Source organism: Sycon ciliatum, chromosome 2 (genome assembly GCF_964019385.1).
Source record: "Sycon ciliatum chromosome 2, ocSycCili1.1, whole genome shotgun sequence".
In the NCBI taxonomy this organism is placed as follows: Eukaryota; Metazoa; Porifera; class Calcarea; order Leucosolenida; family Sycettidae; genus Sycon; species Sycon ciliatum.
In genome coordinates this window covers 10,182,133-10,197,525 of record NC_088644.1, presented here as the reverse complement: position 1 = coordinate 10,197,525, position 15,393 = coordinate 10,182,133, and the positions used below count along the sequence as shown (strand labels likewise).

At 47.0% G+C, this 15,393-nt stretch overlaps 1 protein-coding gene across 1 annotated transcript; it reads left to right on the top strand.

Annotated features, from left to right (window-relative positions):
• Window positions 1–2,397: 2,397 nt before the first annotated feature.
• On the top strand, window positions 2,398–13,958 carry LOC135808605 (ATP-binding cassette sub-family G member 8-like). Its single transcript, XM_065321821.1, has 13 exons — window positions 2,398–3,936; window positions 6,236–6,378; window positions 6,666–6,767; window positions 7,132–7,264; window positions 7,833–8,105; window positions 8,865–8,962; window positions 9,423–9,508; window positions 9,825–10,019; window positions 10,507–10,706; window positions 10,971–11,047; window positions 11,530–11,746; window positions 12,130–12,214; window positions 12,947–13,958. Exons 1-13 carry the CDS (start codon window positions 2,880–2,882, stop codon window positions 13,248–13,250), a joined length of 2,970 nt encoding a protein of 989 aa, XP_065177893.1. The 5' UTR covers window positions 2,398–2,879; the 3' UTR covers window positions 13,251–13,958.
• Window positions 13,959–15,393: the final 1,435 nt, after the last annotated feature.

The window sequence follows — 15,393 nt, the reverse complement described above, 5'->3', positions numbered from 1 at the left end:
GCCAGTAGATCTGGATCCTTGACTTGTTGGAGTCTGAGTCTGAGCATTGCCAGTACAGAAGCAGGGAGTCGTAAAATACCATGTTGTTGGTATTTTACGACTCCCTGCACAGAAGTAAGTAATAGTTCAGTGTAGACTGCAGAGTGAAGCGGACATGTGAGTGCCACTGAGGGCGTTTTTTTCTCCTCTGACTGCCGGAGTTCTGTCTTATCAGATGTCGGAGTGGTGTGAGCAGCATCATGAACTGTGACCTCAAACCTTGTACATTAGTAATATTGGCAACAATGAATCATCATGATTGTACTCACGCTTTCACTGTGATGCACAAACACAGCACTGAATTACATGTCCGTTAGTTAGGATTTCACTGCAACATTTCACAAAGTGTGTTGGTGTTGTAGTGTTGCATATTCTCAAGACTAGTAGTCGTGGTATTACCAGGTGCAACATGCCATGCACTACCAATTTTGAACATTGATAATTATGGCTCACGGCAAGAAAATGTTCTGGAACCTTCAATTGTTGCCTTGGCTATGATTGTGGTGTGAGCATGCACATAGTTTTATTCACTACAACCGGTAATTGTGTTGTTACTTTGCCACACGTGAACAGCAGCTTGCGACTCGTGGAATACTGCTGGTACATGATACCGGTCACCGTGACTTCAAGCTACGCTTTCCAACAACCATACCATTGTCTTTGTGCGTAACCAAGATTCCTGGTTGCCCCTAGGTTGAAGGTATGACCATCCTTGTTTGGAGGTCGTCCATAATTATCAGTGTTGGCACTAGGAATTAATATCATACGCCGTCTCCGGCCCTGATTGTCACTATTGATCACGACATTACGTAGGTATCGGAACGTACGGTGGGGAGGTGGGTGGGGGTGCTATGTATGTGATGTTTGGAGGAGGGGGGGGGGGGCGGGGGGTAGCCCTTGGCGGATGATGCCGGCAGGAAAATTTGGCACTTTTCCTGCAGTATGCTTCATGCATGTGTTGGCATATGGATAAAGAATTGGAGCCGCTGAGAATGCAAGGAAGTGCCTGCCATAAGCTTTGTATGGTTCTGCCAATTTCACTGCTTTTCGAGCAGAATCTGAATTTTTTCCGAAGCATTATCCGCCAAGGGCTGGGTGGGGGGGGGGGGTGTATGTGTTGGAGGGGTGTATCTGTTGGAGGGGGGGGGGGGTCTACTTTTCACGGTACGGTTGTGGTGAATGGCGACAATTATGGGCAACCTCTTTGCTGTGCTCAGGGAACTGCTCCAATACCCTAATGGCAGTATCCAGTATCCACACCTCTCCCCTAGCTGCTAGATATACATGTACATGTACCTAAGAAGTACACAATCTGCAGACAGCCTGAACTGTTTCGTCCTTTGTGGACTCATCAGCGCAGCACAGAGGAAATGAGCTTCAGAAGTCACAGTACATGTAGATCCACATGATTGTACATGTACTTCAAAGTAGTGGTACAATGCACTAAAAATAAAAGGGGCCCCTTCCACACTACGCCGAAAGCAGTGGCTTTTACATGTACCGGTACATGTAGGACACTTTCCCCTTGAACACTGGTCTTGTTTAGTACATGCATTAGCTGTGGTGAAGGTAAGCAAAGTATGGTCAACTGATAACCACAAAACATGACCGTATTGAAGCCCTTGTCTGGGCTGTAAAAAGTAACAAATTCATGCTAGTAGTTGCATTTACTACCTACCAGTATATACATGACTAATACTATTTTTTGACTAGTACTATGCTAACTATTCAGCAACCGGCTCTCAGCTCTTGGCGGATAATGCCAGCAGAAAAATTGGCAGAATTTGGTATCGTTTTTCTGGTATGTTACATGCATGTTTGGTGCTGGTATGTTGATGGAAATTTGGAGCAGAATGCAAGGAAGTGTCTACCATATCTGCATAAGGCTTGTTTGGTTCTGCCAGCAGAATCTGCCAATTTTTCGAGCATTTACTTGTATCTGCCAAGGGCTGCTCTGAGTCTGACTCAATCACAACGCTTGGAAGAAAGCCCTCGCATACCGTGTAACACAATGACACAATGTCATGATGTGTGTGTGTGTGTGCCAATGGCCAAGCTGGCAACAGGGTTTGCTGGACAGTGTAATGTAACAGCATGTGTCGAACCCCGTGCCCCGTGGGAACCTAAACGTGCATTTTGACATAATACTATGCCCCAGAGGAAACTTGAAAGGAGGCATGCCGTTATTCAAGTTCCTACAGACATCCATCACCTCACCGACGTCTTTACCCCGTGATCATCCATACGAGATTATGACTCCATGATATTATAAATCAGTCGTATAATTACCGCATAAACTAGACCCACTCCCTCTTGAAGTCTTGATGCCGTAAATCCACCGCTAGGCCAGTGCAGTCTGACTCTGATTCTGAGTCCACAAACGGTCAATGATGATGATTGTGATGACGAACGGCTGCTGATGGTGTGGCGTCAAGTCAACCATCTGTGAATACCAATCTCGTCGTCTACGTCTGCACGTCACTTTTGCAAGGCGGTAGAGTAGCAGAGGGTTCGAAATGAGTAGACCGTCTGTTTTATGCCACCCAAACTATGTCTGGCCCTGCTCTGGGTGAGCTGTGATTCGGAGCTCAGCTAGCCTGTCTGTTTCACGCCTTTTGTAAGTTCAAAATTCGTTCCGGGTCCAATGAAACTTTGCTTCAGGGGCACAGGCGAGTCAAGCACGATCGGTTTCTTTGGAACGTCATCTCATCACGCACGTCGTCCGAGCAGTCGCGGCCAACAAATGAATTTTAACAGCGGAGCAGGATAGGAGAAGCAGTTCTGGATCTTTCACTTGTTGCAACTGTTGTCCGAGGTGCTCTCGGAGGATCCCGTTGAAGATGAGCTCCCGGCCAACCAGCCCAACTGGCAGTATCTCGGAGCAGCCTGGTCGACGGTTCCGTCCGGTATCTTTGTCATGCAGTCTTTCCGAAGAGGAGACCTATAGTCGACTGGTTGAGCATGGACGACAAGAACTGCTCAATGCTCAAGTAAAAGGCAATGGGCGCAGCGGCAGTCGCATTACCCAGGTGCCGGAGGATGGCCTACTGCCGTCGAGTACACCGTCACCACCGCCGGTTAGCAATCCGAGCGCGCTTTCAAGAAGCGTGTCGTCCGTCATCGTCAAAGACTCTCTGTGGATGGCAGCACTCGAAGATGCCGCCTACAAATCTCCCTACCAGAGTAGCTCGAATCTGCACGCTGAACCTCACGGCCAGGCGCAATCGTCTCCTGGTCACGCACGGCCGTCCTGTCTACCACTTCGGAGAGTCTCGTCACAGGTAAGCCCTCCGACTTCTCACCCAGCAGAGCAACCGAGCAGTCCTGCTCCATTCAATCTAGAAGTGTACGACAGCTCGCCATCGGCACCTCGTCGAGACTTTCGCGCACTGGGCGCTACCTCTCCTTCTTCGCCAGGAGGTGGTGATCGTGTTGGGAAACAAAGCATTGGCAAGGGCCACGAAGGTGTGAGCGTGACGGCCCAAGAGCAGAGGAGGGCGAGGAAGCCACAAAGGATTCGCCGCCTCAGCAGCATTCTGAACAGCTTCACGTGTGACCTTGTGGCAACGGACATCGAGTACGAAGTCCCCATACCGCAGCCATCGGCGCTCAGTCGTTTGACGAGCTCTGCGGCGCAGAGAACGAGAGAGGCTGCGGCAAGACTGGGATCATGCTGCTGTTCACGGGAAGGCGAGTACGACGTGACGCAGAGCTCCGTCGAAGATGGGCCGGGGTTCTCAGATCCGGAGAGTGCGACGGAGCAAGAACCACGAGCACGTCTAGCCAGCATTAGCAGTACAACTAGCGGTGAGGATGGTGGGAAGTGGAGGAAGATCTTGCATGGAATCTCATTTGAAGCACAGCCAGGCAAGATGATCGCCATCCTTGGAGGGTCAGGTAGGAGCAAGACAGCACAGCATGCACCGCCAATGCTATGTATTTTGTGATGTGCATAGTATGCATCATGCATTTTGGAAATGTTCGTGCTTGGTTTGGTTCACATAGCACCGACATGCACTGGCCGGGGCTGGGAAAGACTGCTCAAGACTACTTGCATCCTGCCCTGGCGGCGTGTGTACTTGTGAACCAATGGGTGAATCAATTCTGTAGAATAATTATACAGAATTGATCCACATTGCCATTGGTTCACAAGTACATAATTGTTATGCTGCTCACAAAAGCAGGGAAATCTGAGTGTGAAGCGTACTGGTACTCGCCGCATAGGCTATGCTCTTCCCTTGGCTAGCAATGATCATCAAAGAGGCCAGTTTTCGGACCCAATTACCAGTACTTGTTAATGTATGTACTGAATTCCTTGGTGGAGTCACCTTAGGGCCCGGTTCAGACATGCACAGGGGTTCCGCTTTGGTGGTGAGGTTTTGCGGTAGTGAGGTGTGTGCCTCTCCAGCGGAACCACATGTGTATGGCCACACATACAAACAGGACAAGCTGGTCTTTTGTGACGGAAAAATGAGAGTGAAGTGGACTGTGGTGCATGCATGATGCAGGGTGAGGGCGGCGCATACCTGTATATTATGACATTGTTGTGGGTGTCTACTTGATGGGTATGATGGGTGTCTCACAACACAAACACACAGCACATACACACACACGTACATGCACATGCACGTCATACACGCACACACACACACACACACACACACACACACACACACACACACACACACACACACACACACGTACACATACACATACACACACTCTCAGAAAAAAACTCAGACCTGCCCATCGCTGAAGCGATGATAGCGAACAGCTATGTTAGCCATAGCGACTTGTGCTGGGATTACACCATTCAACAGCTTGCAAGGCTGATGAATTGACCGTCACTAATTTTAGCCTGGTATCCACCACACAGCTGATTGAAGTGGCTTTTTCTGGCCAGTGAATCCCTATTTTTCATTTTTCATTTTTTCATCACACACACACACACACACACACACATAACACACTCACTGGAATAGAACACTGTATTTATGATCTTTGGATCTCGGATGTTAAACCAAAAGTAAACGTATCAATGGATACGAGTTGTGAGCCAATTAAACCAGTCAATGGACAGTCAGATAGTGCAAAACAATTGGGCACAAAACTGACAGGGTGTATTCCATTCGATGGTGGGACACCTACATGTAGCTAGAGCACATCTAGCCTTCCCACTGGGCCTTGGACCTTACAGGCACTTTGAAGCTGCCTTCTCGATACATATGTATGTACACTGTATATCATGTGCACATTCACATGTCTGAAGGTTTGTGGTTTTTCAATAAAAAATAAATAAAAAAGTTTCCTCTGAGACAAAAATGCGATAATACTCATAAAAAGGACACACTTCAGGCTCATTACAAACATCTTGAAAGTTTTTGTCTTCACAAGTATACTTTCAAGCCTTCTCATCAGGTGAAATACAGGCAAGGGAAAAGGAACAGGAACAGTGGATCAAATACAGTAAGAAGGTGGTAAAACAGCGCAAAAAGAAAGAAAGAAAGAAGATAGCTAAAGTAAACAGCGAAAATTGCAATAATGACATTGAGTTTTCTCGCATTTGCACCTTTGTGTCATTATTGCAATTTTCGCTGTTTACTTTAGCTATCTTCTTTCTTTCTTTCTTTTTGCGCTGTTTTACCACCTTCTTACTGTATTTAATCCACTGTTCCTGTTCCTTTTCCCTTGCCTGTATTTCACCTGATGAGAAGGCTTGAAAGTATACTTGTGAAGACAACTTGAAAACTTTCAAGATGTTTGTAATGAGCCTGAAGTGTGTCCTTTTTATGAGAAATAAAAAAGTAGATTGGGTTTTGGTTTGCACATTTGGAGATGTGTTCAAGGTATGTGTCAGGCTGTCGAATGTCTCACTATTCCCTCAGTTCCCTGTCAGTTCCCGGCCTAATGCTTGCACCAGCTGATTGTTCATAACCTGGTTCAATTGGATCAGTGTAAACTTTTAAAATGTTGCTTGTATCTCGTATCCATTGGAACCAGTTTCTCTCTGATTTTGGGTGCCAATGATGTGTGTCGTTGGGCACATGCATTTGTGTGTGTGTGTGTGTGTGTGTGTGTGTGTGTGTGTGTGCGCGTGCGTGTGTGTGTGTGTGTGTGTGTGTGTGTGTGTGTGTGTGTGTGTGTGTGTGTGTGTGTGTGTATGTGTGTCAATGTCTGCGTGTCACTGTGCATGCAGGGTCTGGCAAAACGTCGTTCCTGGATGTTCTCTCTGGCCGCTCACCCCCGGACTGCAAGGTGTCTGGCAAACTGACTATCAATGGGTCTGTCGTGCACTCCGGGTCCGAGGAGCTCAAATTCTGTGTGGGTTATGTGACGCAGGTAGGTCGAATGCTTGTAATGACTCCCCTTGATTGTCAGTGGCATTGAGAAACAGAGCCGTACTGACTAACTGTGCAGCTAAGTGCACAAAACACATCAGCTGTTCATCATTAAGGTTATTGGCATTTTGTGCTCAGGACATTTTCAATTGGCTTCGACAAAATGTTTGCGTGCTAATCTATTGTGGTAATTTTGCTTGTTTACGCCATAATTATAACTTTATTCTCGTCATGATTCAGTCACTCAGATTGATTCTTTATTCTGTTCTGTGCTTATCTTTTCCGCAGCAAATCTTTCTTCTGCCGATGTTGACGGTTGAGGAGACGTTGTGCTTTGTAGCACTGCTGCGCCTGCCAAAGAAGCTATCGCATCAGGAGAAATTGATGCAGGTAAGCCGGTCATACAAGTAGAATATGCAGGCAAGAACCATAGTCTCTTGCGATCTCTGGCATGTACTCACCGTGTCCATGCAGTTTACCAGCCATACATGCAATGAGTGTGTCGCATTCTGCAAGCCGCGTACTGTTGGTGGTTCTCTCTATTATGTTGCATATCAAAATGATCGTATCTGCATAATGTGTGTGAGTTGTCATGTGACTAGGCTGTGGTAGCATCTACGTGCATATCAATTGTGTTCCCTAGTCTGCACTGAATGTAACCATGTTCATGAGACGTCATACCGACGCTGCCCGCACTACTACACTGTGGCCGTGCTATTCTACATGTCCAGTCCTGTTGGGTTGCCATGTGCAGGTATCACAAGTGCTTGGCTACCTTGGTCTGGAGCCCCTTGCACAGCGTCTTGTCGGCGGTGAAGAGCTGAAGGGTCTGTCCGGTGGACAGCAGAGGCTTGTAGCCATAGCAACACAGATGATATACAACCCGGGTAAGGACTACTTGTAGTGTGCATGCTGGCAGAAATCTTTCACAATATCAGGCGCGTGCGCCGGTGCCCTTCAAAGGGGGTGGTTCCGGGGGACCTCCGCCGGGGAAAATTTTGAAGCAAAATCCTGCATTTTGAGCGAAAAAAGGGGGGTTCTGGGCACCCAGGAACCCATACGGAGCACGCACCTGAGTATTGATGCAAGAGTCTGGAGAAACGTGATTGATCATGACACACAAGGACGTCGCACTTAAGGCGAACGATAGGCGTGCGGTTTTTTACTATAATGTGGTGGTTAGTCAGCCCGTGGACACTGGCTCGTCCACTGTCCATTCAGCACTGCAAATCAGAGAAATGAGGCCACACCTGGTACATTGACAAATTAAAAAAAATCATAAGGTTGAGGAGGTTTGAAACAGGAAAAATCTGAAGAAGAATTCCTTGCCACCATCACCAGGACTCGAACCAGGTACCCTTGCTTATGGCCAGCAATGCTCTACCACTTAAAACAATTCTAGTTGAAAATTCGTTCACCGCGCTTACACCATGCTGAACGTGATCTTTTCCGCAGGTGTTCTAATCCTTGACGAGCCCACATCTGGCTTGGACAGCTACACGGCCGAGCATGTTTGCAAGACACTGCATGAACTGGCCATGCAGCGGTCCCGCGCCATTGTCCTGACTATCCACCAGCCAGGCCCAGAGATCACACAGCTATTCGACCATGTCCTCATCCTATCAAGTGGCCATACCATCTACAACGGCGCGGCCGATCGTCTTGTCCGCTACTTCAATAGCCTGGGCTACACGCTGCCGGAGTTCACGAATCCGTGCGATTATTACGGTGAGTCAGCGAATGGAAGCGTACAGTTTTACAGCGGTGGAACATGCAGACACACACATACATGTTTAATGTATGTGCCCCCCCCCCCCCCCTTCCCTTCCTCCCCACCTCCCTGTAGGGACACGTGTATGTGCGCGCACACATACATGTATGCACTGTGCGTACTTGCGCGCTAGCCAATGCTGAAAGTGCTGCACACGCTAACGTATACTTCTGGAACACAAACAAAATTGATTGGGGTCGAGTGTGCAACTAGCACACTGCACATAAAGCTGCACATAAAGGACAAATACTACTCGCTTTGTAATAAAGCTATTGTCTCCTCGTCGCTTACTCATAAAGGACATGCCTGAAGGATGCAATATGTATGCTAGCTTGTCTTGTACTTTCAACTTTTATCTTCTGCCTGGCGTGTATAAAATTACTACAAAGCAGAATAGACTCGGATGGGGAGCCAATGATTAATTTATAGTAAAGAAAACCTTCCCCTCCTATGTTTTCATACAACTTAGAACCTTCCAAGTTGGAAGGCTGTTGGAGTGCGCACCCAAGATGTGCTAGAGCTGATAGCCAGTTAGTTGTAGAACGTGTCGGTCAGTTTTTATGCAATGTTATCGCATGATCTGTGTCAAGTAACTGGTGGTGTTTGTGGACATTATACCCGCGGCGTAACTTGTAGTTCCTTGGTCCATTTCTTTACTATAAACGAAACAGAATGGCGATGATTTCAACAATTTGCCGTGCCTTGTTCTTGTACAGTTGACCTGGCGACCATTGACACGCGGTCTTCAGTGAGGGAGCAGCATTCGCGCAGCTGCTTTGATTTCCTAGTCAACGCCTATACAGACTTCACTCAAGTAAGCAGTGCTGGCCTGTCCGGCATCAAGTGTACAAACGTGTACATTGTGCCTGTAACAGTGTTCCTTTCCACGTGCACAAGAGTGTATAGGACAAGTTATTTACAACCCTGAACAAGGGCTATAATGTATTATAATGTATTATACAAAAATGGAAATGTTCTTCTGCCCTCTCTCCCACGACCTTTTAAAAAACATTCTTGCAATAATTGCCCGTCGGTACTAGTTATTGTTTGGTAGTTGAACTGTGTTAAAAAGGGTTCTTATCTTTGACTCAAAGTACAACAACTGCGTGCATGCTTTAATGTCAGATAAAAATATTGACTGGCCGGCGAACTGATCAATGGCCAGTGACTTCGTATATGAACCATAGCGGACTCCGCCTGTGCGCCTTTTTGGTGGCACGCTTACCGAGTCTGTGTCACGGTGTGAATCTGTGCTGCAATTCTTATCTTTCCAGGACCTCTGGAGCTTGGATGATGAGAGCGATGATGAAGGCGATGAAGAGGAAAGGACAACAACTGGAGGAAGCACTCCTGGAAGTGGGTAAGCCTTGCATGCTGGGGAACCTAGGAACCGATACAACGGGGAGATAGTGAGATCCGGGTATGGGAGACCATGCGGCAATGTGTGATAGAGTAACAGAGACAACTGACAGGTAGAAGATATTTCAGCTCTGCATGATCTTTTCTGATTGATCACGTGAAGAGATTGTAGCCGTATGTAGGTGAACCACTTGTGTGTGTATGTGTAAAAAAGAGTCGTGGATAGTTGCTTCATAACTCGTTTCCATGTGATTTCTTCTATTTAAAAAAGAAAAAAAGGTGTGTTTTACTACAACATCTCATCTTTCCTTTCACAGTACATTCAACTTGAGCCGCTGGATTCCAGCCATGACTCCGATGCACCCGAGCAGGCGCCAGATTGCTTCATTCGCTTCCAGTCATCAGATCCACCGACGCCGTACCCAGTTCCTGTCCATCGCCACTCTACCCAAGATGGTACCCACACGGCCTGAGAGTGTCAACAGCTTTGTCAAGTTTGGAATTCTACTGAGGTAGGCACGGTGGCTCATGATTACAGTACCCATATGTGTGTTGGGGGGGGGGGGGGGGGTGCGTGCGCGCGTGTGAAACAAGAAATTTCCCAGCTGTCCGTTAACATTGCCTCTTGTTCTACTGAGGTGATCAGAAATTGATACAAGGGCACTGTGTTGGTAAGGCACATTGAATGTGAATGTCAGTAGCAACTGCTAACTAGGCCTACTGCAACATGACCAGTATATGATATGAGCACATGACTATCCAGTAGCTGCCTGTACTGTCCGACAGCCACTGTGACAATGCATAAACAGTGCTATTATAACCGGAAATTATTGGTTTCCCCTAATTGCTGTATTACAAATCAGAATGAGAAAGCACTGCATGTATTTTTCAAGTGCCGTGTAATTCAGTAACTTGTCAGCTGTTCTAGGACGTGCCACTCCGACCAAGCAACTTACTTTTAAATGCTTTTGCTGTGCGTACCTGCTGTTCATGCCACAGGCGTACCGTCAAGAATGAACTGCGCGACTCGACGGAGCTCCTCCACCAGGCATTCCATGCGGCGCTGCTCTCGTTGCTCTTCGGCCTGGTCTTCATCCAGCTGGGCATGGAGCCTGCAGACCTGCGCAACCGCAAAGCCATTCTCTTCATCTCCTTCACGCTCTATCCGTTCATGGCTGTCTTTGAGACGATTGCAAAATGTAAGGTGAATGTGAACAGTAGAAGTATTTTGGACAATTGCATTGTATTGCTGTGCTGCGCAGGACCATATTGGCTAGTGCATTCCATGGTGAATACTTATCCCACTCTTCATTCCTGACTTCGACGGAATGGCATGCAGTGGCTGTGCCATGGGTAGGTGTGAGGCAGCATTTAATCATTATGCGTGTGTGTGTGTGTGCGTGCGTGCGTGTGTGCGTGCGTGCGTGTACGCATGTATGTGTGTGTTGCTGTGGATGTCATAGATGCTGGACAGCAGATGATGGTGTTTCATGAGATGGTGAATGGCCTCTACACGTCAACACCGTTTGGTGTTGCCAAGGTAACACAGTGATGAGTATGCACAAGCCAGAGCGTAGTGGCCAGCCCAGCATCAACAATTTAGGAATTGTCCAGATCTATAAACACATACATACGTTCAAAACCAACGGGTGGAAGTCCAACCCAACTGATACCTTATTGTCTGGACTGATGCGGGTTACTTGTTGCCTATGCATTGGTTTTGACCCTTGGCAGTCAGTGCTGCTGCACCGGGGCATTAAGGAACAACACTGTCACACCTAGGCCTATTGGCAGGGCTGGGAGTTGTGAGTTGGCATGCTTGATGTACATGTAAATTATGGTAGAAAATCATTCTCACTGCTCTGTCTCAGAGAGAGAATGATTAAATATCCAAAAAAAAGGATATTTAATCAATTGTCGGGGAAACTCCTTGCTCATCTCTATCTCTGAGAACACACAGCACACGTGTTTGCAGCAGTGTTTGCAGAAAACGGCCATGTTCCTTTTCGTCTCTGTGCACAGATTCTCGGTGAGCTGCCTGCCAGCTTGCTACTCTCGGCTGTCTACAGCATACCGCTTTACTTCATGTCATCGCTACGTCTGGAAGCTTACGCCTACTTCAGATTCCTGCTGCTGGTGATTCTGCTGTTGCAGATAGCACGGATGATGGCCTTGGCCGCTGGTGTCATTACACAGTCGCCCAACTACGCAGCTCTAACGGCTAACTTACTCTTCACTGGTAAGCTAGGGCGTCAACTGTTGAACAGACGCCGTCACTTCCACTTGCTGCTGCTGTACATGCATGGAGTATTGTGATCTAAAGCAGCTTTGGTACACTGGCTCATTTGCAAGGTCTTCTAGTGTGTCAACATTTGCAAGGTCTTCTAGTGTGTCAATGTCCAGCAAAAGCGGCTTCCTTAGGTTACTGTGCCTGTGATTTCTTAGGTTATGCATTGCACTTCAAACCGTGACATGTGTGTACTCCATTATACACTTTCACACCATAGGAATAATTCTCTACATTTTCTTGTGAATCCCGGCCTTGACCTAATTTGAATGTGCGTGTGTGTGTGTGGGGGTGCGTGCGTGCGTGCGTGTGTGTGACAATTATGTCATGAACAGGATGGATATTGACAGCTGGCTACATCATCAACATCAACAACCTCTGGCCAGGAATACAATGGGTAGCGTATATAAGTCCTATTAGGTTAGTACTGTGCTGTGCTGTGCTGTAGTACTGCTATTGTGCATTGTCATCGCACAAAACGTTTAAATCATAGTCAACCCCCAGCATCCAGAGCATGACTACTCATTGTGAGAATGTTCCTATTATCCTAGCAAAGATATTGCATCAAATGTCAAGCCTTCAGTCAGTCTGCAGGAAGCGCGAGCTCCAATGCTGTGTGCAACCACCGTGTTCCCAATGTCCAATAGAGCTCCCCGCACCTCACCACCACCACACACCACCACCACACACCACCACCACTGTTCTGATGGCTAGATGCTTCTTCTGCTGCATTTCATATTTTGGCATGATAACTTTATTAGTGATAAGTAGTCTTGGTGAGAAAGAAAAAGAAAAGAAGAACAGAACTCTACAGAATACATGTATTTGAATTTACTGGGTACATGTATGGTTCTGTAGGATTGCACTAAGGGGCCATCCATAATTATCGATCTTTTACACGATGAGAAAATGTTTCGTCTATGGGTGGGTGGGTCAAGGGGAGTTTCGTTTTGAAAATATTGATATGTGAGACATCAAGGCATTCTTGCTGTCAAGTCAATCTATTTTTCGTTCGGGGGGGGGGGGGGGTGGATGGGGGAGGGTCCTAACTAAACTTTTCGTTTCGTGAAAATTATCGATAATGCCGGATAGCCCCTAAGGTTGTGTGTTACCATGTGGCCAACCTTGCCGATCATCTTTCCCTGTGTGCAGGTATGCTTTCCAAGCGGCTTCAATCACGGAACTGGAAGGGCGTGTATTTAGTGACTGTCCAGCTGCAACTGGTACACTGATGAATGCAACCAGCCATACTGTCATGCAACGAATGACCTCGGCGATCACCACTGCGCCAACCTCCTGCAACCAGCCACTATCCGGTGACAGTGATCTTACAGACCTTGGGTTCGACTTGCTGACGTATCGCGAGTGTGTGGCGATCATGCTGGGCATGTACGCAGGGTTTGTGGCCATCGTCCTCACCGCCATGCGCATCCGTAGTACATCTCGGCCTGAGTAGAGGTGAGGCTCATTACACTGCTATAGCTACTGAAGTACTCGGCGATTCTGCAGCCCCAGTGTCACTAGCCGTCTGTGATCTGTTGGGAACTGTTCGAGCGTACAGCTCTGTGGATTGAACCATTGGATGCCCGGTGAGCACTGGCGGTGAAGGTTAAAACGAATAATTATGATTTTCATGACGAACTCGTCACAACTAGAGTCTGGCAGCAGAGTGCATGCAGGTAAAAACCATGAGCCTGTGCATGCCCATACAGGTCATGTGACAACACGATTATCACTGTCGGGTTCAGATTGAGAACTGCAGGAAGTGTGTGCACTTGCCCGTTTCACCTCACACTACACTGATTTTAATGTCAGCCACTTGGTGATCTGCTTTGAACCTGCTGCACGCAGCATGCATTATAGTTACGTGCACTTCTTGAGGCATTGGACACATTCGTGATGAGTCCAATGCAAGCGCTAGTATCTTTTCAACGCTGGTCTAAGCTATAATATGGCCTGGTTGACATCATTACTGTTGAGACCATACCCGCTACCCGCTTGACCAATCCACTGGGCTTAATCTCCACTCCTACTTTCGCCTATGGTGTTCTGGTTAATGATGCCGGGTCGTGTGGGGACAAGCCCACCCAACAACGTACAGTAATGTCATGTACTGCCATTCTTTCATTTCCCTCCCGAAGAACTTGAAGAGTTTGAAATGTGACTTGTTCATGAATAAAATGGCAAGCACGGTAGGGGTGGGGTGGTGGGAGAAAACCGCCCACACGTTGGGGCTCTCTGCCTCTCTGCCTTCTCTATGAAATGAACAGTTCTGCATGCTAGTTATTAATCATAATGATCGTGGCTTTGAAGTGCTCACCGCAAACTTGGCCCAGGTCAGCGATGCCGCCGCAATATGCAGTAAAACGTGCATGCTTACAATTGCAGTCAAGTGGCCCTAGCCCAAAGGTGACTGGAATGGGCGCTGGGAGCGAAACCCGCCCACATCGTTTCACATTCCAGACACCCATGCTGCGACTCCCTGCTAGCTGCTGTGCGTCAAATTCAAATCAGAAACGGATGCTCGGTGCTTCGCCAACTCTCTTCCAACCTTGCAGACTCGTGGCCTCACAGCCCGTCCACAAAGTAAAGCAAATCTGTGTGGCAACCGCTTTGAAAGGCATTGCACCCTTATCTCTTAATTTGCTAGATCCTATATATAGGATTTTGGTCATATTTTTCAACTCAAAATGGGTGTGGCATGAGCATAGGGAAACGGTATGTGAGCAATTCTTCTGTGTTAGGTCTTACAAGCACAGTCTGTATCGGCTATAGAGTGACCGGATATAAGAATATACCGGCTACAGTGATATTGGTACGAAATATCAAAAGCAAAACGTATTTTATCCAGTAAAAATATCACTCTAACCAATATATAATTATTATCGGATGTATTGATAAATCGGTTATTATGATGGCAACAAAGAATCAAAACATGCATAACACACTACTGTATAAGCAGAAAATTTCGTCGGTCAATAATTTCGTCCAACTCCAAAGAAAGGGAGTTCGTCCGGTTGTAAATTTCATCCATGGATCATAAGAGTGTATTGAAAAGCTGGACAAATCGATATTAGTCCGGCATTTAATTATTTAGTCCAACAGCTCGTTGGACGAAAACGACGAAATTAAATTCCAGACGAATATTTCTGCTTGTACAGTATATTCTTATCGGCTATAGTGATAACTTTAAAATACATGTAGCAATAATATCAAAGGCCCTTTTTTTTACTTTCTTCACGTTGCTTATTTTTATAGTGATCCATGCACAGTCATGTACATGTACATAACAGAATGTTGTTATGGAAATGCGGGCACTGTCAACTATGCAGCATGCTCATTTGTCAAAACGCCATGCTGGAAGTATTTCCTTGCCTTTCATGTGTCGATCGAAAAAAAGAAGAAAAAAATCTATCGTATCGCATAATACCAAGAGTAGATAAACAAGAGTGTGCAACTCGCGGATGGGTTGGCCCACGGCGGAATTTTTTGTTGACGTAATCTTTTCGACGACGCACGCGCTACGAGCCTTTTGGAGAGGTTTCCCTCGTGCACTTGGCGGGGCTTTACACTACAAGCTCGGTGCCCAGCACGTGCTC